Genomic DNA, 24,960 nt, shown 5'->3' on the forward strand with positions numbered 1-24,960 from the left:
CAAGTTTAATGTCGACATAGTATAGTATGACTTTCTTTCAAAAATGTTTGACATACTATGACTTTTTTGTGTACTGTATAGTGTGTACTATATAGAGAGTGTATAACTGTATGGTTATTTTTGATACACAGGGAGCAACCAGGCCCATCTTGTCCCCTTTATGTTGGCAGCTTCACTCCAAACATGTGCAGAGGTTAACCCAGATCAAAGGTATTCATAATGCCTTGAATATTAATGGACTCAACAAAATCATGAGAAGGGCATATTTTCAGATTCATCACAGTTTTAGTATTAAAAGTCCCCTATTATACTGTCTTTCATCAATATATTATAGGTCTCAGATATATACAAAACATGTCTCTGAAGTGTTTGGCTCCAAACACCAAACAGATCATTGCAGCATCCCATAATCCCCTCTGTTTCAGCCCTGTTTCCAAAGTGCTGATTCTCTGTCTGTTACTTTAGATGAAAATAAGGAGCCCCTCCCCACGCCCCTCTGAGAGATATTTGGTTAAAAAGAACACAATGGTGCTCTAGGAGGAGATTCAGGTGATAAGGGGGGGGGGGGTTATCTTGGTTGGTGATTGGCTAATGGTTACACAAGCCAAAAAATCGTTATGACATCATAAAGTGGCCAAAATCTGATCAGCTCATTTTCAGACAGGTTTTTATATAAATGGATCAGGACAAAAAGAGAGGGGGTCTTTGTTCCTGACACTTTCAGAATCTCTTTACACAGAGGGGACACATGTTTATGTATATCTCCTTTTAACACATTTACTCTGTGTGTTCTCTTAAGCTACTACCTCTGAAATCCACACTATTAAAGCAACACAAACCTTCAGAGAAAGAACACACAAACAAACCAGATTAGATTTGTGTGTAGAGAGAATACAGCCAGACTCTTACTTTGGTTTTGGAAGCGGCTCCGGCTCCTTGCGTGCTTTGCCAACTGGATTTTTTTCAGCCTCCTCCCCTGTCACAAGATGGAACTCCGCCTCCACTTTTCCCTGATGGATTAAGAGCACATAACACATTAATTCAACGTTTTCACAACTGTGAGTCAAAGTTGTAGTCTGGGAACTATTGGGCACTGTGTACATCTCGTGTGTACATCTAGCGTTGTCACTGTAGTACGACGTGATATTTTTGACAAACTATTCTATAACTAATTTCAAATGTTTTAACACACCACAGTATTTTTTCATTATATCTTCCACAAAATATACTATGACATTTTTTGAGTTTGATAACATGTTGACGGTTATCACTACAACATCATACTTCACATTGGAACGCACTTAAGTACTCGAAACAGCAAAAGTAAGTGCACAATTACGCACATTGAGACACAGCATTGTTTTGTGCAGTGTGTGTGTGTGTGTGTGTGTGTGTGTGTGTATGTGTGTATGTGTGTGTGTGTGTGTGTGTGTGTGTGTGTGTGTGTATGTGTGTGTGTGTGTGTGTGTGTGTGTGTGTGTGTGTGTGTGTGTGTGTGTGTGTGTGTGTGTGTGTGTGTGTGGTGTGTGTGTGTGTGTGTGTGTGTGTGTGTACGTACCGTCAGCTCTCCAGCTTTGGTGAAGGGCCACCAGCCTCTCGATCTCTTCTGCTGGAAGATGGAGATTCTGTCTGTCCCGTCCGTCAACATGTCCACTTTACACGACTTTGCAGTCTTTGTCCCTCGAGGGAAACCATGGAGGTCCAACTCCAACGTGCCTACTCGACAGAGGCAAAGCACTTTATCAGTCAAACATGGTTGCACATTCTCTGTTCTGTTGCAAGGATGGAAAGCATTCCTTTATTCCTGTGAGTGATCATTAATCACAATGGATACCAACATAGTAGCAAAACTAAAAGTATATAGAACAATATAAAGAAAAACATTTAAAGGGGAATACACATTAAGGGGAAATGACAAGAAGAGTTCAGAAGAACAGATATTCTCCTTTTTTATCAATTCCAGCTATTTGATTTGTGTTGCGAGGATCAGGAAAGAGGACATTTGACCAGGTTTTATTGAAAGGGACTATCCTTTAGGGCTGAAGACAGCTGTTCCAGGTTTGTTTGGTCTTTTTAATGGATGAGCCAGTGGTAATTGATCATTTGCAGTGGAGTATAATGTGTTTTTTGGAAATAGCTTATATTATGAGAGTTTGGCGATGTGCGATAGTGAGAGAGGAGAGAATAATGGATATATGGCGTAAAGGGGGGATGCTGATTGTGGGGATCTCTGACAGCTTTTCAAATACCTCCAACCAAAAAACAGATACACATTATTATTGTTGTCACACACACACACACACACACACACACACACACACACACACACACACACACACACACACACACACACACACACACACACACACACACACACACACACACACACACACACACACACACACACACACCTAGGAAGTCGTCAGAAGACAGCGTCTCGAAGTCCCAAACCTGCAGACTGAGGATGGCAGGAAGCTTCTGCTCTGTTTTGTCCAGAGAGAAAATGTGCTCTCTCTTCCTCACCACTACTGTCTGTGAAGAGGTATGTGTTACACATTTGATCTTTTTTGCAGGTCCTACTTTTTTCAGCAGGGATCATGAGGTGTGACCGTCAGTGTATTTGCCAGTACCTTCTCAGCAGGCAGGTAGCAGAAGGGATACACAAAGCGCCAGTTGAAGTTTCCCTCTCCGGTCAGAGAGTTGTAGTGGACGTCCGTCTCCTGACGGTCGGCCTCTAAACCTTTCAACCAGCTACAGTGAAACAAAGACAGCAGCAGTGTTTAAATAGACATTCAGTCTTAATTTGAAATTGAGGAATAAGTAGGCTAATGTTTGTACGAGAAAATATGCATTGTGCTAATTATGAGTTTGACAGATTTCTGCTTTTGTAACATAGAGTGATCACATGTTCTTTTTAATAAGATCTGCGGTTAACAGACATTTATGATACTTACACAATTTGTTCTGCAGGCTAATCTCCACATATTAACACTACTTTTATGATTTTTTTAAAGCAAAAATACAATCACCAGGAGTAAAAAGCTGATTTTAGGCCATAATTGAACTACATCACGGGTGGTTGCAGGGGACGAGATAAGCGAACTGGGGGTCGTAAAAATGCTAACTCATCTCCGGGTTTCAGGACTGATTACTGCACCACCCAATACAGAAAAAGAGCTGGAGTTACCCCTTGACGTAGATATCACTGGACTGTTGACCAGTCAGGAAGTTGCTATCCTCCAGAATCACATCTTCTGTGTTCCAGATGATGATACGCAGCTCGTACCTGTACACAACGCATTGAGGTTCAACATGTCATTTTAGAAACAAGCATTGTTTTATTGCCTCTTTTAAAGAATGGCCTTCAGGAGTTTACAGAGACAGCTCTCACCCTTTTGGTTTTCGCGGTGAAATGTCCACTGAAGGTCCAGGGTGAGGTGAGTCCATGGGAAACATATCTACCCACATCCGGACCTGACCCTACACACACACACACATACACACAGTAGAATATTCAAACAGTTTCTGATGCAGATACATGTAAATACTCCTCAACATCAGTCTGTCTCACACTATTGCACTCAGCCCAAAAGAAGTAGCACTATACCAAGCGTAGTTCTAGATTGGCTCCATCAGATCGTATTGGACTTACAGTTGTTAAATAGTTTAAAAAAAATACCTGATCCATGCCGGGCCGAGCCTTGTTGAACAGAGTTCTGGTCTCGATGTGTTCTGGCACCAGCTTGCATCCCACAACCGGGATCTCTGACCAGCGGTGCAGGATCTTTAGAGACAAGTGCTCATAGGACTCCAACGGCTCGTCTGAGACGTGTTCACACATAATTAATGTCACACACACACACACAAGATGCACATACATATGCTAAATATGTAGTGTGAACAGTCTTCTTTACCTTCAATCATGAAGAGCGTCTTGCCACCAAAAACTTTGCCCGCCACAGTGATGCGTCCTGGTGCGAATTTAGGTTCCTCCAGACCGTTATCTCTGCAGCGCTTAGACAGCAGCTCTGAAGGCTTCAGGCAGTCCCTCCAGGCATTATAACCGTCACTGACAGACGAACAGAGAAGGGCAGAGTGTCATTATCAAACCAATTGTAAGGTTTTGATTCAAAGTTTGGAAAGGTTTCTCCATGGCAGTCCTTCCTACTTAGATTTGTTTGTTTGGATGAAATAACAATTAAATAGGAACACAGAGATGAAAAACGTATGAATTATGAGTACAACCAGCAGGATTAATCACAAGAATGAAGTGTGAAACATAACTCTGGTGAATAGGACCCTCACAAAAACAAACCTTGTCTCCAAGATGGTGGAAAAAGCCCCCATCAAGACAGAAGAAAGTCTAAATATACATACGATTGCAGAAGGAAACCCATCTGTTTTCACTGCACTTTGGCCAATAAAAAAAACATATTTGTACAGCATGTTACCTTTTTTTGAAGCCAATGCAGTAGCATGTAAAATGGTTTGGATTATTGAAAGCTAATGTACTTCTTCATGGTGGATTGCACTTATTGTAAGTTGCTTCTAATAAAAGAGTCTGCTAAGTCAAATATAGATATAATGTTCACAATCAGCAGGAGCTCCACGAAGGCACAGGCCCAGACTCACAGGCTGTACTCAGTCGGGAGTCCACAGGTGGCTCTGTGTCGGCTGTAGAATCGGTTCTCCAGGTCGATGCGAGTCTCTCCGATCAGGTCGTCCCCGCCCACCATGTCATAGTCATAGATCACCACCGACAGCAGAGACTCCTGAGGAAATGACGCCTGCATCTCAAAAGAACTACAAGCAGGAATTGGAGAAGTTATGTGTCAAGTATAAAACAAAAATATTGCCTAAGTCTAGTTGTACTTTTAAAATACGGGAAAAGCTGTCAGTCACACACCTTCCAAACACAGGATTCAGCTGTTTGGGAATGTAGTTGTCTCTGTCTTTGATTTCATTCTTGCCAAGCCGAAGCACAATGTAAGGGTCGGACTTTCCATCCGGATCAGATGGGTGCAGGTTAGATGCCTGGAGAGAGAGAGAGAAGAATATAAATAGAATATCTAATCTAATATGGTAATTACACAACAAAAAATAAATGTATCCTGCACCCTACATATTGGTGATATTATACATATTGTAAAAGGCATTCAAATAAGTTCAAATATAATGTAAAGAGTATCCTGCAGGAATACAATAGTTCAAATAGCTAAGATGTGCAACGCGGTATTAAAACCAAAGCATTACAGACAGCAAACATGACGAAAAAACACTGTGTGACAAAAATGTCTTCGTACAATAGGAAAAATGTGTGATTTGTAATTCTGTGCCATATAAAGTTCACTTGATTTGATTTGAAAGGGCAACAACAACCTAAGTGATCAATGTATATGTATTACTTTAAATATACAGAAAACTGGAAGCTCTCACCAAACACAATATTTCCATAACTTTCTATTTTCTTGCAGGCATTTTAAACACTTCAGTTAATGAAGCTTAGTTACTTCAAATGCAATATATTCTCCCCAGGTCTTTGGACAGTTACAGTATGATGAGATGCTCTAAACAGCTGTGCAGTTAAGTGTAAAAGATAAACTGATCTGTAGAAATGAGGACGTACAGAGACGATGTAAACCCTTATGAGGACTTGGACCTTCCCGTTGTCAGGGACTCCTCTGTTGACTTTGATGTCTCCCATGTCAGCGGCATCTTCCCACTCCTCCACCTCGTCCTCACTCATCTTATACAGGCAGAATCGCCCCTGCAGAGAAGATTTAACACAAAGCGTATTAGATCAATAGTTAGGATATGTCATTGGTTTCCAGGGAGGACATGAAATTATTGTCTCACCTTAAATTTGCCAACAAATCTCTCATCACTCGCCCCCTCTTCCTCATTGGCTTTTCCTCTGAACAGCTCATATGTGCTCACCCAGTCATCAAAAGGCCCAAACTCTGCCTCCAGCTCCTTGTTGTACAGCTGTAGGGACATTGTCAGCACACACAAATGTTTTACCAACACATATTCATAAGGTTTTTTATCTCTTAGAATATATAATGAACTATTTATGCAGACTGGAGAATCCTATACTCCACTCAGATCTTTGCTTTACAACAACAACGTTCATCCTTGTATAGGTCAAATGATATCTTTAACAAATGCACAAAATATTCAAACCACACAATCCTGGTAAAAAAACAACAACTTTACAGAGGGTGTTTCTCAATCGCGAGTACGCTTGCTTGGTAGCACATGTCTGCCGAGCATCTTGCTTCAGAAGCGAGGCAAGAATACTTCCTGGCATTCGGAAAACAAAGAGTGGAACAGGCTAGCAAGTGTGCAGGTGTGCGTCATATGAGAGGCCCCGCCTTACATCTTCCGTCACAGATTTGGGGAAATTGGTCCGTGCGCAAAGCATTGTGGGGATTTTAAGACCGCGGAGTCTAGTCATGTGCAGCCTCGATATTTCTCCAAACGGAGTACGTAGTAGATTTCCAAGTATGCTGGAGATTGGAACAGTACTTCGGCGGCACTCGATGACGTAGTATGCTTGAAATAGTGGCTCTGGAGCAGCTTTACTCGCGATTGAGAAACACCCAGTGTATCCTTTTTGCACAGTGATCTGAGGCACCCACTCTATAAACCAATGACAATGATAACTTACATTGTATATCCTGATAGGTGTAACACAACTAATAGGAGAGCAAGGAAGCTGTCAATCAAAACAGTCAATATACATAATCAGATATATATCTAATCTGTGTTTTCTGTTGTCCGTTACTGTGGGTAGCTCTATTTGTTTTGAGCAGTCTTTCCTTTGGAGCATCTAGTTGGAAATCAGTCAGTGTCTGCTGTGATCTTGATGCACTTGCAGTGTTTATGCACTAATTACCTGTAGTGTGGCTAATTTAGTAGACTGGACAAGGTTTGTTTCCAGGGTTCCTTTCTCTTTCAGTTTTTTCTTCTTGTCTCCATCTGAGAAGCTGACTGATGAAACAAACACACAAAGCGAAGTGGCATGGATGTGAAGAGAAATCAAAAACACGTGTTTGCATTGTGATGTCAAAGCAGTTAACTGGAAGGAAAATCCATTACGTTTTAACAACTTAAGAAACACCATGATCCCAATTGTCATTCATAAGGCTCGAAGTGACACAAGAGTTGTTTAAAAAGTACCAACTAGTTCCATGCATCCTGTGTGTCCTTTCAAGAGTTACTTATCTCCTTAGAATAACATCTTAGGATACACCCAGTACATTTTTGGCCACCACTTTATCCGCTACTGAAACTACCTCCAGGGTAACAGTGGTAGCTGCAGGGCAGATCATGCAGAGACAGCATCATAAATCCAGTTCATAAAAAGGTCAATCCAGAGGGTTGTACCCCAGAAACCAGAAATAGTCCCCAGAACTCCCAGTTTTCAGAATACACGTCACCTGGCAGAACATTAAGCCATTATGCCACAAAAGATACAATGTGCTCTCCCTTCAAAAGGTATGCAGAATTTGTTTTAGAAATTGTATGGATTTATACAAAAAGAATCATACTCAATCATTACTTGTGGCCCACTAGGAAAGTATGGCTGTGTTTTCTTCTTATTTTGTAGAGTTTACATGATTGGGCAAAAGCAAAGAGCACCACTCGGATGTATAACCCTGATCCAATAAGTACTGTAAGGTGTTTTCAATCAAAGGTTGCCAAATACTGATTTGTCCAGAGACCATCAGCATCTGAAACATAAGCAAGCTTAAGTGCAGTTATACCATTGTCCCCTTTTTTTTATTAACACTCTAGTTTGCTTGACTGTTGCTGCTCTCTCTTGCTAAGGGGCCAACTTTAAATGCTACTGACATTTGTACCTTATATACCTTGTCTTTGTCCTTACCTAAGGAGCTTATTCCAGCGCTGAGCAAGCCCTCCAACGGCAAAGCTGCAAATCACAACAATGTGTGTGTGGGTCGGGGGGAAAAATTATTGAGTAACCCATCCTGAAACCACTTGCATATTTATTTGCATATATAAGATCTAAATTGATAGTATCAGTGGTGAAAATATTAAAGTAAGTGGACTTTTGCAAAGATCTCCATTCACAATAATGCGGCAAAAATAAAAATGCACTATGGTTTTTATTCAACACAACTTCTTGTTTTTGGAAATCATTCCTATTTTCTACCATTGTTTACCTTTACCTTCAATATAGCTGCTAGTCAGAATTTTGTGATTGTTATTTAAAAACTGTAATGTTTCTGGTGTCAGAAACCCGATAAAGAATAAAATAATACTTTGCGCACAGTATTTAATTTCAACCAAGTGTTCAAAGATAACCTAATGTCCCATCAGAGGTGTTCGTACCTTTTTCAAAGACCTTGGGGAATAGAGAGCTGTCCTGTTTGGCCTGGAACAAAAACAGAAGGGCACATGTTCCATTATTTGACTTACATGTTTTGGTTCTTTTGCAACAAAACTCAGATATCGGTGCTACCTGTTTCTCCACAGATGCGTAGTATTTGGACCACCAGTCGATGACACACTCTGCTGATTCGTCAGCTATGGTCCTTTTCTTCCTCTTGGTGGAGCGACCACGAGTGCCCGCTATTTTGCTGTCCTGGATTACAAATACACAAAAAGAAAACATGCAAAAGATTATTTAAATGATGATAATATGTTATCAATAACAACATTATTATTATTATTATTATTATTTGTTAAATTATTTATATATGCAGTATCTCTCACCTTTTTCTTCCTGGGTTGTTTTTTGGGTTGAGCTGGAGATGGAGGCGGAGGAAGAGGAGGAGGAGGAGGTGGAGCTTCCTCCTCCACAGTGATCAGGAAATCATCACTTGTTAGTACCGCGGTTGAACTGGTCTCTCCAGCAGACTGAAACAGTCCTATTGGGAGAGAGACACAAATAAATCTTCCTATGGGAAAAGATCAACTTAGCCTACTGGATTGGAGGATCAATCAAGCAAAATGTGTGTTTTATAGAATTATTATCATGATTTTGAAATCATAACACCAGCAGGTACAGGAAGTTTTCTGTCACATCAATAGATGAAGTTAGAGGAACAACATGAGATGTGCCTGAACATTCCCAGTGAGTGTGCTTACATATTTTCAGTATTTTTCAAGTTCAATAATGAATTTTCAAGCTCACAAGGCAAATTGTTCATAAACCCAGAGCATTTGCATTTTAGTAAAGAGGAGATTTTAAGGTTTAAGAAAATCGTTTTTTAACATAAAAATATGAAAAAATACTTTTACAATTGGTTTTATGACTGCAAAATCATTCAAAGTAACAATAGCTTTTTCTCCACCGTCAAACCACAACGTAAGATGGCATCAACAAAAACAAGAGAGACAAATGTAGAAGTTGTTGTTGACCATACCTATATAATATGCTTGTTCAGCTTCTTAGCTTTCAATAACAGCAGCACATCGGACACCAACACAAAGACACACACACATTTATTACCTTCATCGCTTAGTTGCTCTGGCGTCAGGACCTTGGGGGGTTGGTGTGTTTCTACAGGAGCAGGCAGGGCTGGGGGGGGGAGTGTATTTGAAGGCCTTGAGATTGTTGATGATGTGGTTTCCAACCAATGTGCTGCGACCAAAGGCCCGCCAATCCACAACAGTGATGCTGAGAGGAGGGTGGAGGAGCTCGTTTTCTGGTAACTCCTAGAGCACGGCAAAAGAGAGTAAAAATGTTATGTTATGAAAATAAATGATTAAATAAACGTATTTATTCCTCAGCCAGACTCGACCCAGGGACACCCTTGTACACTTCTTGGGCATGAAACATGTTTGATTGTTGAACATCCAGTTCCAAACCAGGGGAGTACACTGTCAGCTTTCCATACGATTTATAAACTCACATTCAGCCTCCAGAGCAATAAGGTCTATCGATGCTGTGTTGGTCTTACCAGCACTATGGCATCCACCAGCGTGGTGAAGTTTGGGTTGGACTTGTACTTCTGAATTACGGAGGAACGCAGGGTTTTACCGGCACACTCTATGAAGACCTAGACAAAAGAAAGGGTTGGTTATTTCATTTCATGCTGGTTTTATCATTTTTTTAAAGCGTTGACAATTTTTGTAATCCTTTCTAGTGTGAATTAACTGGTCGAGGCAAGACTCATTTAAAGCATGTGTGTGTGTGTGTGTGTGTGTGTGTGTGTGTGTGTGTGTGTGTGTGTGTGTGTGTGTGTGTGTGTGTGTTGTGTGTGTGTGTGTGTGTGTGTGCGTGTGTGTGCGTGTGTGTGTGTGTGTGTGTGTGTACCTACCTGTGGACGATCAACAGACAGGAACTGAACCTTCTTCAGCTCTCTCAGACCCCAGAATAACACCTGGTGGACAGAACACACACACAAAGATTTGGTAACGATAAAATCTCTGGTTGGATTATGAGTCCAAAATATTTTGATATTATAAAATTGACGTAAGAAAGTCCTGTAGTGTAAACATTTTAAACCCCTTAACCTTTTATATTATCAAGATAAAAACAATCCTATAATGGCAAAAGAGCATCGATAGTAGAATAATATAATGTTTTATTGACATTTTATCTAGAGAAAAATAAAGAAACAGGGTACCAAATACATAGCATGCTTAGAGTCAGAAAACACACACACCTCCAGCCTGTAGGTACTGAGAACAGGTCTGATGTTGGCAGGGACTGTGTAGAAGCCGCCTTCTCCTTCCTCCAACGCCGGCAGACTCTGCTCTGCAGACTTTTGGATCTACACATTCATGACAACGAAACCTAAATCATTACAAGAGCTTCTTTCTATATTCTTCATCGTTCATCATCATTGCACGAGACAAGGACCTGCTTGTTATCTTTCTCAAAGTTTGACCATTATTTTCTTTTCATTTTGTTTCTTATTTGAATATTCGTATATCACAAGTACAGTTATCATAATGGACAAGTATATTTTTTTTATTGAGATTTATATTTAAGTTTAATATATTATTCTAGAGTAGACCTTCTTAATTATTTTGCATTGTGTACCGTTACTTTAAGAGAACGCTCCCTGGCGCATGTACTTCAGTTACACTGTGGAGTCACACAGTTTTCTTACCGTGTCATTTTAAGTTTCATATCAACAAGCAAAGGAAACTCTCTGGATTTTACCTGCTTATTAAATCAAATCAAATAGAACGTGTTGTATTCTTTTGTGAAACTCCAACAGATAGATACGAGTAGGCCATGAAAAACAACTGGATCACATTTCTGCGGTCTCAGTCAGGATGGAAACTAAACGTTTAACAGACTGGCCTGCAGTAGTTCGAATGCAGCCAGCAGGTCTCCCCCAGGCTGGCTGCCACAGTGCAGCGGGCTGTACTGCAGAGTCGGGGGGGTGTAGGCGTCGGAGGCCAGCCGGACCTCAGGCACTGCCACCGTGGCTCCCAGGTACTCCGCCTTACCCTGCAGGAGGAAATCAGACAGAGGACCCTCCAATTCAATTAAAACTACCTAAAACATGCTGGATGGACCATCTGCTACACTGGAAATAACAAATTCAGTGAATCTGCATAAGCACAAACAAATCATTTATTTTGTCTACCACGCTAAGTCTTTTGGGGTGAGTAGACACAGTTTTTTGTTTTTTATGTCTCTGATTATGAGTGTTCTATAGTATTACATGTGTGTGTCAACTACTTTAAAGTCAAAGGTGCACAACCAAATGAAAATGTTCTCAAACATTGTAGGTCAAGCTTTGAGAAAATCTATGAATATGAATTGTTAACATCAAATCAGAAATATGGGTTCTCATGATAGCACTCTTTTGTCGAATAAATCCTAAAATAGTCTTTGTTGATGTTGCTGTAATGCAAGAAAACATTTAGATCTGAGCTGAGAATAAAGTATTAGTTTCTCGTTTTGTATTGTATCGTGTTGTTTCGTATCGTAATGTATCGCATCTAATTGTAATGTATTGTGACGTATCTTGACGTATCGTGACGTATCGTATCAAAGTAGCATTACCAGTGCGTCCTCGTCGTACACCTCGATGACAATGCGTGGTGGCTCCTCCTGGATGTGCTGCAGATCTCCACTCAGCATCAGGCGGCCCATCGGCAAACACTGATTCCATGTCGGGCTGAGAGTCTGACTGATCACCTGACAGCAACAAAAAACACACACCATGAACACAAACACATAAATAATCAGAACTTAAACAAACTACCTTGTCACTGTGCACCGAAGCAACTATTATTGTAATGCTAGGGAAATATTTTGTTAATGCTGCAAGTTTTAAATCAACATCATTTTGATGGTACACATGTTTTTTTTTCTCTTTTTCTAAGTGTATTCAAATAATGAAAGGCACAAGCTGCAATAAGACACAAGTTCACCTAGGCAGCTAGACGACCAGTATCCCAGAAAACATTATTAATGTTCTAGGAAGAAAAACACACACTTACGTTGGTGGTTTGGCTGTTGGATAGATATGTGACTCGGGCGAACGGGTCAGACAGGCCGGTGTTGTCTGCAGCGATGAGACCCCGGGCCTGATACATGTGGCACCTCATCTCAAATTCATACTGCTCTGGAGACAAAGACATACACACAACATAACATGTAGTTTAGGGTGACTTAAAAGCAGTTTATGCACATCCCAAAAACACGTTTATCTTCCTAGATAACTGATGTGGAAGCTTACATAAATATAATGTAACTGTGTAGTTATACTGTTCATGTCATGGTTCTTATTGCAATTTCAACAGTGAATCCTTTTGTGTGGCTAATTCTCTCCTGTTTTTTCTGTGAAGTCAGTTTCTCTTTACTCCCTTTCTTGATAACATTTATACCATGAGAAGATAGAGAAAAGTGTGCTAGCCTCCCCTGCTTTCTTCCCACTGTGATACTATGTGTGTACTATGTGTGATAGTTGATCTCTGTCCTTTTCAGCTGAAAACCGGTTGATTCTGTTCAACTTTCTTAAGACAAAAGATAAATATACCACCAAAGACAGCTGTTGTAACTTCACTGTTTAGTCATGTCTCACTTGGAGATTCACATTGAATTTCCACGACAAAGGCAAAAAAGTACCTGTCCTGTAAATAAACATATGCTCAAGACAAATTATGTTTGGTATCTCAGCCGCAGAATTTAATTATTTTGTCCTCATTGACCTCCAATGTTGTCTTTTACTAGTCAATGGTCAAAAAGAAGTCAAATACAATCTGTGCTGTTATTTGCAATATGGGAAGATCAAAGACAAAAAGCTAAAAGTAACCAGATAAATGGAGGGATAGGCTCAATTCCAAACCACCCCCTACACACTACCCCTCCATTTGCGCGTTCGAGCTCGGGGTCCGCCACATTAAGTGCTGTTCCAAACCAACGAGTGTGGAGGGGTAGTGGGTTATCAAGCCCTCAAACAGCGAGTCTGCATCGGAGCTGACTTCACCTGCTGCCCTACCTGACCGGACTCAATGCTGTGTGTGTCCGTTAAAGATTTAACACAATTAAAGATGTTTGGAGTTTTATTTTAGTTATTAATTTGTATTTGTTGTCCAAGAGATGCTGATTTGAAACCGTTGTTACATACTGTTACGGCATTTCCTGTTTCTGTCGGAGAGAGGGGAGTTTGTTCCAAAGCTTGTCGCTGTATTTACTCCCTCCATCTGACAGGAGGGAGCCTCGTTTAGCTGCGAGTGTCACTCCGCCACGGAGTGGGAGTGGGAAGGGTGTGGTTTGGAATTGGGCCTTAAGGCCCGGACACACCAAGCCGATTTTGGCTGTCGATGGGCGTCAGGCCGACGATGAGCGTCGACATGCCCTACTCAGATTGGTGTGTCCGGCACCGTCGTGTCTTTTCAGCCGTGCCGACACCTTTTCGGCCGAAAACCCACCGATTCAACATGTCAAATCGGTGGGCAGTCGGCCAAAGGCTGTCGGCAAAGGAAATCACTCTGATTGGCTGTTCAGCTAGCGAATCAGTAGAAACGGAAGTGAGGGACCCAAACAAACGATTAAGAAGGCACACACAGACGGCTATTGTTTTTCATTTTCATCTCACCTGGACGCAAGAGTTTATTTTTCATCATAGCGATATGGAATGAAGAAACCGAAGACCAACGCACACGCTATTTGTTGTTTGTTTATATCACGCAGTCTGTTCTTCTTCTCTCGGTGTATCACGCAGTCTGTCTTCCGGTTGTTGCCTCTTTTGAATGACGAATTCACACTACCGCCGCCTGCTGGTAAGGAGAGTTATTGCCACTCACGCATGCGCAGTTCGTACGTGCTACTTGGCCGTCGGCTGAAGTCTTTGCGGTGTGTTCCAGTGCGACTGTTGGCCAAGACGCAGGAGACGTGAGGCGACACAACAGTCGTGTTCCGTCGGGACGTGTTCTTTGGTGTCAGTTTGGTGTGTCTGGGCCTTTAGTGATAATCTGTCTGTCGCTCACCTGTGCAGAGCAGGCTTTTGGGAGGGCAGCTGGCGTCAGCGTCCCCTGTGGCCGGGCTGAACCCTGCAGGGAGGTCATCCAGCATGTGGTTGGAGTCTGAGCAGGTTCCAAACCACAGATACACATCCACCTTCGCTTGGACTGACAAGCCTGCAACACGCTTCCCTGGAGGCTGCACACATACACACACATGCATTTAGGAGTTTCCTCTGCCAGCCTGCCCACATTGAAAAATATTAAATGTCCCCTATTATAGTGTTTTTCATCAATATATTATAGGTCTCAGATATATACAAAACATGTTTCTGAAGTGTTTGGATCGAAACACCAAACAGATCATTGTAGCATCCCATAATCCCCTCTGTTTCAGCCCTGTTTCCAAAGTGCTGATTCTCTGTCTGTTACTTTAGAAAATAAGGAGCCCCTCCCCACGCCCCTCTGAGAGAGATTTGGTTAAAAAGAACACAATGGTGCTCTAGGAGGAGATTCAGGTGATAAGGGGGGGGGGGGGGGGTTACCTTGGTTGGTGATTGGCTAATGGTTACACAAGCCAAAAAATCGTTATGACATCATAAAGTGGCCAACATCTGATCAGCTCATTTTCAGACAGGTTTTTATAAATGGATCAGGACAAAAAGAGAGAGAATCTTTTTTCCTGAAATAATCTCTTTACACAGAGGGGACACATGATGATGTATGAAAGACATGAAAAAGTGGATTTTGCATAATAGGTGACCTTTAAGTTTCAAGGTGTGTGCGTGCGTGCGTGCGTGTGTGTGTGTGTGTGTGTGTGTGTGTGTGTGTGTGGGTGTGTGTGTGTGTGTGTGTGTGTGTGTGTACCTTTAGGAACAGTGTTATTATCTTCCCACAGTGGGTTCCTCGGGCCTCCTGGCTGCTGGAGAACAGCAGGTCTCTGGCGCGGACCCGAGCGTACGCAACACGCTTGTTGTTACTTAACAACCACACAAACATGTCTGGCACAGTGTGCTGGGGCTGTAGATGTAAAGGTGTGCACATATGTGTAAGAAAAGTTTGGAAATACAAGGTAAATAAAGTGGTTTCTCGCAAACCAATTGTCAGAATGTACATGTAACACACACACAATCATACACACACACCTCCTCCACAAGGAAGCGTAGTTTTTGGGTGAGTTTCGTTGCTTTCTGCAGCATTTCTTTCACACCACCAGCTTTTCTCTTCCTCTCTCCCAAGGACTGGGCCTCATCTATCATACTATCCTGAAAAACACACACACACACATTACTTTTCCTTCGTTGTTATTATTTTTTGCATATGAACAGATGAACGGAAAAAACACTGATGCCTTCCCCCCTGAAGGTCATTAAAAGTCTAACATAGAGCATTTTTCAAGATCTTACAATAGAAAATTCTTAGATTTTCCCACCAGTTCCTGTTTGCACATGGTGAGGCGTTTCCTGTCCAGCTGTGTCAGGTAGCTGGACTTCATCTCTGCCTTCAACTTGGCCTCTGCTGTTGTGATGAAACCCCTGCAGATACACAGTTTGAGGGCTTGACTGTCACTTGGGCAAGAGGTACATTGTAAGATACACTATAAAAAATTATTTTGTATTCTAGTACTGTAGGTCCCATGTTATTTTTGTTCTCTTTGAATTACCATCCCAATGAAGCTGATCAGCAGCAGGTGGAAGGAGCATTCGGTGACATGTATCATGGAGGAACACGTGACTGTCATCACTCTTACCAATATAAGGTTATAGTCGACTTATAGTTGTGTGTCATAGAGTACAACATTAGGCAATTTGCAGTGGCGACTGGTCATTAGGGGCAGGTGGGGCACAGTGTCAGCAGAAATAATAATTTAAAAAGAATGCAAATAAATGCAAAAAGAATACATCTTAAAATATATTTGAAGATCATGTTTAATCATCTGATTCGTCTGTATATTGCTGTTTAATCTGTGTTCTTCTAATTAGTGTCTACAGTGTGCCTATTGAGCCGTTTTGAGCGACGTGGGTCAAGCCCATAGGTCATGCCCCGATCTAGCCCCTGTCTCTCACTGTCAAAGTGAATGGGTGCTGTAAAAACTACACTGCTCATGCTCAGAGTATTTTTCTATTCAATGTGTGCGGGAAAAAAATAAACACCATAGGGGCACTGTGCTGACATACCTACCAAACATCATCTCATCATTCAGAGAGCTGATTGGCTATAAGTACGTGTGCCGCGAAAATAGTAGTTGTTTGTGAAGAGGAGACGAGAGAGAGCAGCGTATAGCGATTAAAATCAGTAAAACGGAAAGAAAATGAATGAAGTTGACCATCTACTTCAGCTTTGGTAAGTTCATTTTATGTCATATCTTTTGTTGATCTTCTGTGTTTTGCCCATAGGCTATTGCTCTGCTGGATCGATTGATATTGTGACCTCTGTGATGAGTGTCTGTCTATCGGAACCATGGATAGCCTACAGCTATTTGTTTACGGGTTTAAAAAAGGAACACGTAATACATACATCTAAGTTGTTCTTGCCCCTCCACTTTTGTACATACAAAAACGCCACTGTCAATTTGTAATACATAATCGCCTGACAAGGGTTATATGAGCTGACTGCAATCATTTATATTGTGAGTCTCATGGGATCTTGGGATTCCGTGAAAATCCAGCTTCTGCGCACAATAAATAAAATACATTTCTGTCCTGGTTCAGCTGCTATTTTAATGTAGGCTATAAATCAGTAATATACTTTCTCACATTACATTACATGTTACTTGTTAGACGCTTTTTTATCCAAAGCGACTTACATACTCAATACTGTGGACAATCCCCACAGGAGCAATTTGGGGTGTCCAGGGACACCTTGACCCCCTGATCCCAACACCAAGGCTCTATCCACTGCGCCACACGCCTCCCTCTCACAATGAAGCAATGAGCTGGGTGTCCATAGAAGTTATGTATCTACAAACATCCAGCTTTAATTGGCAGTACTGCGATAAAAATACATTTCTAAAAATGAATATGAAGTTATAGATTGTTCATGTTTATGAATTGTCTTCCATGTTTTAGATTGTGTAACCTGCCTGCCTTGTGTGACCTACCTGGCGTCCATGCAGAATTCTTTGAGTATGGTTCGAAGCAAAAGCTCTGTTCCTGGGTCAGACTTCCTGTGCAGCTCTGCTACAGTGGCCACACCCTCTTCCTAAGAGAAAATAATGACATTTTAACTCGTTATTTCAGTGATTTTTCACTTTAACAACTACATAAATTCACTGTTATATTTTGTATATATTTTTTACATTTATGAAATCACAATAATGTGTCAGTTGTCGCAACAATGTTTTATAATCCTCTTTGTAAGGATTTGACAAATTCCCATAATTTGGCAATATTAGTATGCATATGTGTGTGTGTGTGTGTATGTGTGTGTGTGTGTGTGTGTGTGTGTGTGTGTGTGTGTGTGTGTGTGTGTGTGTGTGTGTTGTGTGTGTGTGTGTGTGTGTGTGTGTATACATACAAACAGAACAGCTATATTCTCCAGCAGGTTAGAGTTGTGGAGTCGGTAGGTTCTGTTCTCCCATTGACTCAGCAAATTAATGCACGGCTTCTGCTTCTCCATGGGAAGATACATGAAGTACCTAAATGTGAACACATACATGAGAAATAAAAGAATTGTGTGAGAACATTCTGTTTTTAGACTTCTCTGTTTCAGTGTGTGTACTCTGTATGAATGCTCTGTAGTTGATCTGATTGAAATTGTGATTTTAATCTCAAAACCGCTACAGTATTTTCAGGCAGAAATGTGGGACAATTATTTTGACAGAAACCTTAAAACTGAACTAACTGGCTGCTAGAGTTAACTTTGATTTAAACATTTGTAGAATACTAAGAGCTTTATTGAGTAGGGGTAACTGTATTAAGGGTTAAACCCATATCTTTATAACTTAGGGTTTAATGTAATTGTAAACTATTGTGCCACTACAAAGTTTCATTAACAACTCAGGAGTGAGCCAGTTTCAATTTCCAGCTGTGACAACTCAGCAATCAGGTGTCCATTTTAGGTAGCACTCTCCTGGAACGTCAGCTTCAGCGTCGGACAATGACGGACAATGACGGGGTAAATCCTACTTTAAATGAGCTAAGTATCGCTGGTGTTTTTATCCACTCTTGCTCATGTGTATATTCTCCATTCCTGTTCATGTGTCTTCTCGCAATTATTACTGGCCCCGTGCATCTCCTAATCGTTATAACCGGCCTGCTCTCGTCTATCCCACATGCTCCACTGAGATCCAACATCTAGTTACAGGTGAAGATATCTAAACTAACATCTCTTTTAACCGCCTTTGCTTTCTCACTGTCTCCATCCCCACCAACTCATAAAGCTGGCAATGTCCTTGATCTCATATTCTCAAGGAACTGCACTACTTCTAACCTCTCTGTAAACCCGCTTCACACCTCGGATCACTTTTTCATATCATTCTCTCTACCCCTTTCCAAACATAACAAACTAATCTCTTCTCATTCTGCACCTGTCCGCCGTAACCTTCGTTCCCTCTCCCCCTCTACTCTTACCTCATCGGTGCTCTCAGCCCTCCCTTCCTCTGACTCGTTCCAACTTCTGCCTCCAAACTCTGCTGCAGAAACTCTCCTCTCTACTCTTTCATCCTCTCTGGACTCTCTCTGTCCTCTCACATCTCGGCAGGCTCGTCAGTCCCCTCCTGCTCCCTGGCTAAATGACGCACTGCGTGCTAATAGAACCATCCTTCGGGCAGCTGAGCGGAAATGGTGGAAATCCAAACACCCTGACGACCTCCTAACCTATCAAGCTCTCCTCTCCTCTTTCTCTGCTCCGATCTCTCAGGCAAAAAGCACTTTCTTTCAAGATAAGATCCATTCTTCCTATTCCAAAAAACTATTTTCTATCTTTTCCACCCTCCTGGACCCCCCCCAGAGCCTCTTCCCCCTCCTCCCTTCTTCCAAGCGACTTCGTTAACTACTTTGAAAAAAAGGTTGATGATATTCGCTCTTCTTTTTCCGACTCACCGCTGGGTCACCAGACCAACCGTACACCCACACACTAACCTCCTTTTCCCCTCTCTCTCCAAGTGAGGTTCTTACCCTCATTACCTCTGCCCGTCCTACCACCTGTCCTCTGGACCCTACATTGTATATGCAAACACAGATGCAATACAATGTACATCACGCACACTGTTGGCACATATTTCCAGGCTCATCATAGTGTCAATAGTGAAACAACAGAGCGACTCAACTTGTTTCCTTCGACGATACACGGTTTTTGTGGAGGCGTGGTGGACTTAGAGGCCAGGGGGGGGTCCTGCTGTTCGGCTAGGAGGGGGGTGGAAGTGGAGGAAGGGGGCATCCTGGTGGGAGAGCTCCTCCGACTGATAGAGGGACTGGGAGCAGGCAGGAGGGCGCCTGTAGGCTCCAGGACGTTACCGTAGTTACCTTAGGAGGCAAGGCAAGGCAAGTTTATTTATATAGCACCTTTCAACACAAGGCAATTCAAAGTGCTTTACAAAAATGAAAGACATAAAGAGCATTAAGAAACATATTATAAAATGGCATTTAAAAACACTCATTTAGAAGCAAAGATAATAAAACATGAATAACAAAGGTACATGAATTAAAGTTACAGTGCAGTGTGAGATACACACATCTGAAATGTTTAGGTCTGACTCAATCATTGCTAACTTTTTAGCAGAAATAGTTTTCTTTGACCTCACTTTCTTTCTACCTTCTCTTTTAGTTATTTCAAGTGTTTCATACTAAACGAACCCCCCTTTTGACAATTCTAATCTGCAACCCAATATTCAGAAAATTAAACGGATCCTGGCCATATTTGTGTAGCATATAAATGAATTTGCTTCCAGACATTCATGTGGCTTACTAGTTTTGGACCCCATCTGGAGGTGCAAAAGAAAGGGAGGGTTTCTTTCACCAGCAGTGGAGGAAAGTAAATAATTACATTTACACAACAACTGTACTTTTACTTATATGATATTGTACTTTTTACTTTACTATATGATAACTTTAGTAACTTCTATCCAGATTCACATTAAGAGTAAACGATAGCATCCAAAACCATAGCGATGTTGTTACGTGAGGGCAGAACATCATGTCAATAAGCATTCACAAACTTTACCATGCATGGTGAATACAATAAGGGATCAATAATCTAATGTAATTATGCTCATATATGATTAAGTTACATTTGAAATGCTTTTGTACACATCGGCATTTCTGCTTTTACTAGTGAAAGGTCCACATACTTCTTCCATATCTCAAGAAAACAGTGTAATTAATTAGTTTTCGGATTAGGTTTTCTATGGCTTTACTTTTGACCTGCAAGCACTTTGTTTGTAAGCTGACAAACAATACAATATTTTTTGTAATCAAATACAGGGTTTTACCAACTAACAGAAACATTTCAAACACCTTACATTTCAGTCAAAAACTAAAGAAAAATATAAGAAATAACCCAAGAGTTGTATTAGCACCTGATCAAGTGCACATTGTTAGCTCCTAACACAGCACTGATTGTTATGTGATTATATTTGATGAGTGAAGTGTCTATCAGTACTAATGGGAAAGGAGTGAGACTCACCCAGGGAGAACTCGAAGTTGATGGCCCTGTCTCCGATCCTCCTGTCGATCAAGGTGGCTTCAAGCAGCGCCCCGAACAAAAAAAAGCTCTCGTTGTTGTGATCATCCGGCTGGACACAGAAACATCTCTGTTTACTAATTTATCTGTTTGTCAAATTCACTTTCTGTGTCACTTTGTCGAAATGAAATCTTCCATTGCGGATTATACTTGGTGGACTTATTAATCATATATTTTAAGAGGCTAAAACTATTGGTGTCTCTTCAGATTAAGATTGAGGAGAAATGTATTTTTAGCATATCTATGGGATTTTACATAGTGATGTCACTATGTTACAGACGTAAACAAAGGAGTCCAATGGAGGTGTTTCAGGCAGGGGGGGGGGGGGAGAAACTACCTCTAGAGGGAACTTTTACATGTTTGCCTTTGCAGACCATCTCCATGCACAAAAACATATATTGTATTGTCATACTGATATTCTGTACAAACTGTGAATTTGTGATATTGGGCTATATAAATAAACATTGATTGACATTGATTGATTGATATATAACACACTACAGGAAACTTAGAAAAGCACAATAGGGCTCCTTTAAAATCTCTACTCCATAGATGAGGTATTATTTGCCTTCTGCCAAATCAATCTCATCAAAAAAGTGTCTGTCTACATTAATACATTGCTGTATCACGGTTCTATGCAGGGGAACATTTATGATTTAATTGAAAGAAAACCTCTTACAGCAGTAGGAGGCTCCACAGGCAGAACCTCTGCAGCCGCAGCTTTTCCTTTGTCATCTTCAGCTCCTCCTGCTGCTGCTGCTGCTCCTCCTGCAGGAGTTTTACCATCTTTCCCTCCTGCTTTTCCTGCTTTTGCGTCCTTCTTGACCATCTTGCTGAGTTTGGACTCGGGCCCTGTCCCTCCTGATAGGATCTCCACGGTGAGCTCCATGTAGACCCGACCCCTGACAGCAGCAAGAATCAAACAGTTGGGTAAGTTGTACGTTAATTAAAAATACATCAATTATCCCCATCATTTGATTTATTTAAGATTGACCTGTAGGACACGCCTTCTCCGATGCCCTCATTAAGCTCCACTGTGTCATCTCCTATTGAATAATTTCGGGCAGAGCCGTACAGGTTGATCCAAGCAGGACCAAAAGTTGGTAAAAACCCTGAAAGAAAAGAGAGAATAAAAGTCACCATGATCCCACCAACAATTCCCACTTCTGGATTAGTGCCTTTCCTCACTCCCCTCTAACTAATGTTAACTTCTCCTGAACTTTCTCTCCTTTTCTTCCTACCTTTCTTTCTTTCTTTCATGAATTTAAACTTGCTCTCTTCCTCTCTCCTCACCTCTGTCACCATCCTGTTCATTAGAGATGCGTCTCAGGTCAAAGTAGTGTGTTCCTATGGCAACATCGCTCATGCTCCCCTCATCCCAGACCTGTGAGCAGAGAGAAGTCAACATCCTGTCATGTTTATACTTGTGAATAATGTAGTTGTACATTTAAAGGTGGGGTAGGTAATTTTGGAGAAACCAGCTCGAGTGCGCTAGAATTTGAAAATACACAGCCGGAAAAGATCTGCCACTTCCTTATAGAGCCCCTCCTCCAACACACACGAACGTGCACATGACCAATGAGGGCACGAGATAAGTTTGTGCACAGATGGGAGGCTGACAGGCAGGTAGGCCATCCAGTTATTTTAGCCGGGCCGGCTAAAATGATTGGTTGTGCTTTTTACAGTACCACGGCTTCCACAGATGACATTTTTTTATGGATTTTTTGTCAAAGCACTAGAGATATTCATTGCTATCGGGATGTTAAGAGCATTCCATGGAATATAACAAAAAGTGTATCTCGAGCCGGTTTCTCAAACTTAAAATGTAATACACCTTTAAATACAAGTGTAAATAGAGGTGATATGTGATATAACGTCAGTACTCCCCCCTCCTACAAATTAAAGCTCACACCTGGATCTTCAGTCTCTGACACAGAGGGGGGAACATCTCTGTGAAGACGATCTGCTCGTTCCACACCGGGTCTGCTGTTGACTTCTGAGTGGATGTGCGACCCTGAGAGGCAAGGAAGAAAGTACATGTATGATCTGTATTATAGTGCTCAACAGAAACCAGTGTCTTTTGAAGGATACATTAGCAATTTACAGTGATAAGGGCTAGCCCTAAAATATATTTAAAAAAGTTTACAACCTTTTTTGTAAAAATAAAATATACTCAACAAATCCTTTTCAGTCAAGCAGTCTGATTTATCTAGAAGTTTAATTGCACTTAAAGGTCCCCTATTATACAGTTTTTCATCAATATATGATAGGTCTCAGATATATACAAAACATGTCTCTGAAGTGTTTGACTCCAAACACCAAACAGATCATTGCAGCATCCCATAATCCCCTCTGTTTCAGCCCTGTTTCCAAAGTGCTGATTCTCTGTCTGTTACTTTAGATGAAAATAAGGAGCCACTCCCCACGCCCCTCTGAGAGATATTTGGTTACAAAGAACATAATGGTGCTCTAGGAGGAGATTCAGGTGATAAGGTGGGGGGGGTGTTACCTTGGTTGGTGATTGGCTAATGGTTACACAAGCCAACAAATCGTTATGACATCATAAAGTGGCCAAAATCTGATCAGCTCATTTTCAGACAGGTTTTTATATAAATAGATCAGGACAAAAAGTGAGAGAATCTTTGTTCCTGAAACTTTCAGAATCTCTTTACACAGAGGGGAAACATGTTGATGTAGAAAAGACATGAAAAAGTGGATTTTGCATAATAGGCGACCTTTAAAGCTGATGTGAGCTTCAGAATAGCTTTCTATTTAGTTTTTGGAAAAATAAAAAATAACGGCATTTTTGAACCCACCACTCTTTTGAAGAAGCTGACCACTACATATGGGTCGATGAGTGCTGTGTTGTCTCCTATGAAGGCCTTGGTGACGTTGGCCATGATGCTGGAGTTGTTCCTTGGAAGGCCTTCAGCTCGATAAACCTTCACAGAGAATCTAGCCCACGGTCGCTCAGAGGGGAAGCCTTCTGGTATCAGCAGGTTCCTGAGGTAAAGACAGAGATGGCAAAAGTACACACATCCTTTACTCGAGTAGAAGTACAGATACTCGTGTTTAAAAATACTCTGGTAAAAGTACTGACTAAACTTCTTTACTCAAGTAAAAGTAAAGAGGGCTTTGAAATGTACTTAAGTAAAAAGTACCCATAACTACCAGCTGTTTTAAAGAGTACCTGACCTCCCTTTATATTAATAGAACAATAATGTCATTGTTAGCTAATGAATGTTTCCATGCTGAACAACGGTAACATGACAACGTTTTCATTGGTCCCTCTTCTTTAGAGCAGACCAGGAAATGATGGATACACGGATCGTGTTCAAATCAATAGGCACGCAATGACTCTAAATAATAATGATCACGCCACCAAACACACATTCAAACTAAAGTAAGAAGTAGAAAGTACAGGTATTTGTGTTCAAAATGTAAGAAGTAAAAGTAAAAAGTCGTCAGAAAAATAAGTAGTGGAGTAAAATACTGACACCAGAAAAATGTACCGTAACGAAGTTTTTGTACTCCACTACTTCCCACCTCTGGGTAAAGAGTTATGATTATTCAAATGTTTTCTAAAAGATAGAACAGTTTCAATACTTAAACAAGGCAAGCATTGCTGTAGTGGCTAATACAAATAAGTGTGATATACTTGTCTATCTGCTCGTCAGCATCACTTGCTTTCGGTCCCGGCTGCGTGTTGTCTCCCTTCGCTGAGACACTGATGTCACACTTGACGTATCCTTTGACGCCAGTGCTAATGTCAACAGGATTGGTCAGCATTGCCCATTTATTGATGAACTGGTGACCTGAGTGAGCAGGAAAGAGACAGTGGGTCGACCTCTGTGTGGAAAAGTCACAAATAACTCC

The 24,960-nt window shown here is 41.2% G+C and overlaps 1 protein-coding gene across 1 annotated transcript in view; it reads right to left on the reverse strand.

Moving 5' to 3' along the window:
- Positions 1–24,960, reverse strand: part of fer1l6 (fer-1 like family member 6) — a 30,045-nt gene that overhangs the window by 607 nt on the left and 4,478 nt on the right. The window contains 39 exon segments of the mRNA XM_034128767.1: positions 910–1,010; positions 1,559–1,716; positions 2,412–2,532; positions 2,631–2,751; positions 3,188–3,286; positions 3,392–3,480; positions 3,680–3,822; positions 3,915–4,069; positions 4,633–4,803; positions 4,907–5,034; positions 5,627–5,767; positions 5,857–5,985; positions 6,899–6,993; positions 7,892–7,936; positions 8,359–8,401; positions 8,489–8,611; positions 8,743–8,897; positions 9,482–9,560; positions 9,562–9,687; positions 9,933–10,031; positions 10,293–10,355; positions 10,641–10,748; positions 11,288–11,437; positions 11,999–12,133; positions 12,439–12,563; positions 14,431–14,602; positions 15,271–15,423; positions 15,549–15,668; positions 15,836–15,938; positions 17,504–17,604; positions 17,920–18,040; positions 19,673–19,868; positions 21,028–21,136; positions 21,764–21,986; positions 22,079–22,196; positions 22,378–22,468; positions 22,997–23,098; positions 23,901–24,087; positions 24,743–24,899. Coding sequence (XP_033984658.1) covers positions 910–1,010; positions 1,559–1,716; positions 2,412–2,532; positions 2,631–2,751; positions 3,188–3,286; positions 3,392–3,480; positions 3,680–3,822; positions 3,915–4,069; positions 4,633–4,803; positions 4,907–5,034; positions 5,627–5,767; positions 5,857–5,985; positions 6,899–6,993; positions 7,892–7,936; positions 8,359–8,401; positions 8,489–8,611; positions 8,743–8,897; positions 9,482–9,560; positions 9,562–9,687; positions 9,933–10,031; positions 10,293–10,355; positions 10,641–10,748; positions 11,288–11,437; positions 11,999–12,133; positions 12,439–12,563; positions 14,431–14,602; positions 15,271–15,423; positions 15,549–15,668; positions 15,836–15,938; positions 17,504–17,604; positions 17,920–18,040; positions 19,673–19,868; positions 21,028–21,136; positions 21,764–21,986; positions 22,079–22,196; positions 22,378–22,468; positions 22,997–23,098; positions 23,901–24,087; positions 24,743–24,899 — 4,855 coding nt within the window.

This window comes from Trematomus bernacchii, unplaced genomic scaffold (assembly GCF_902827165.1).
Source record: "Trematomus bernacchii unplaced genomic scaffold, fTreBer1.1, whole genome shotgun sequence".
NCBI classification, from domain to species: Eukaryota; Metazoa; Chordata; class Actinopteri; order Perciformes; family Nototheniidae; genus Trematomus; species Trematomus bernacchii.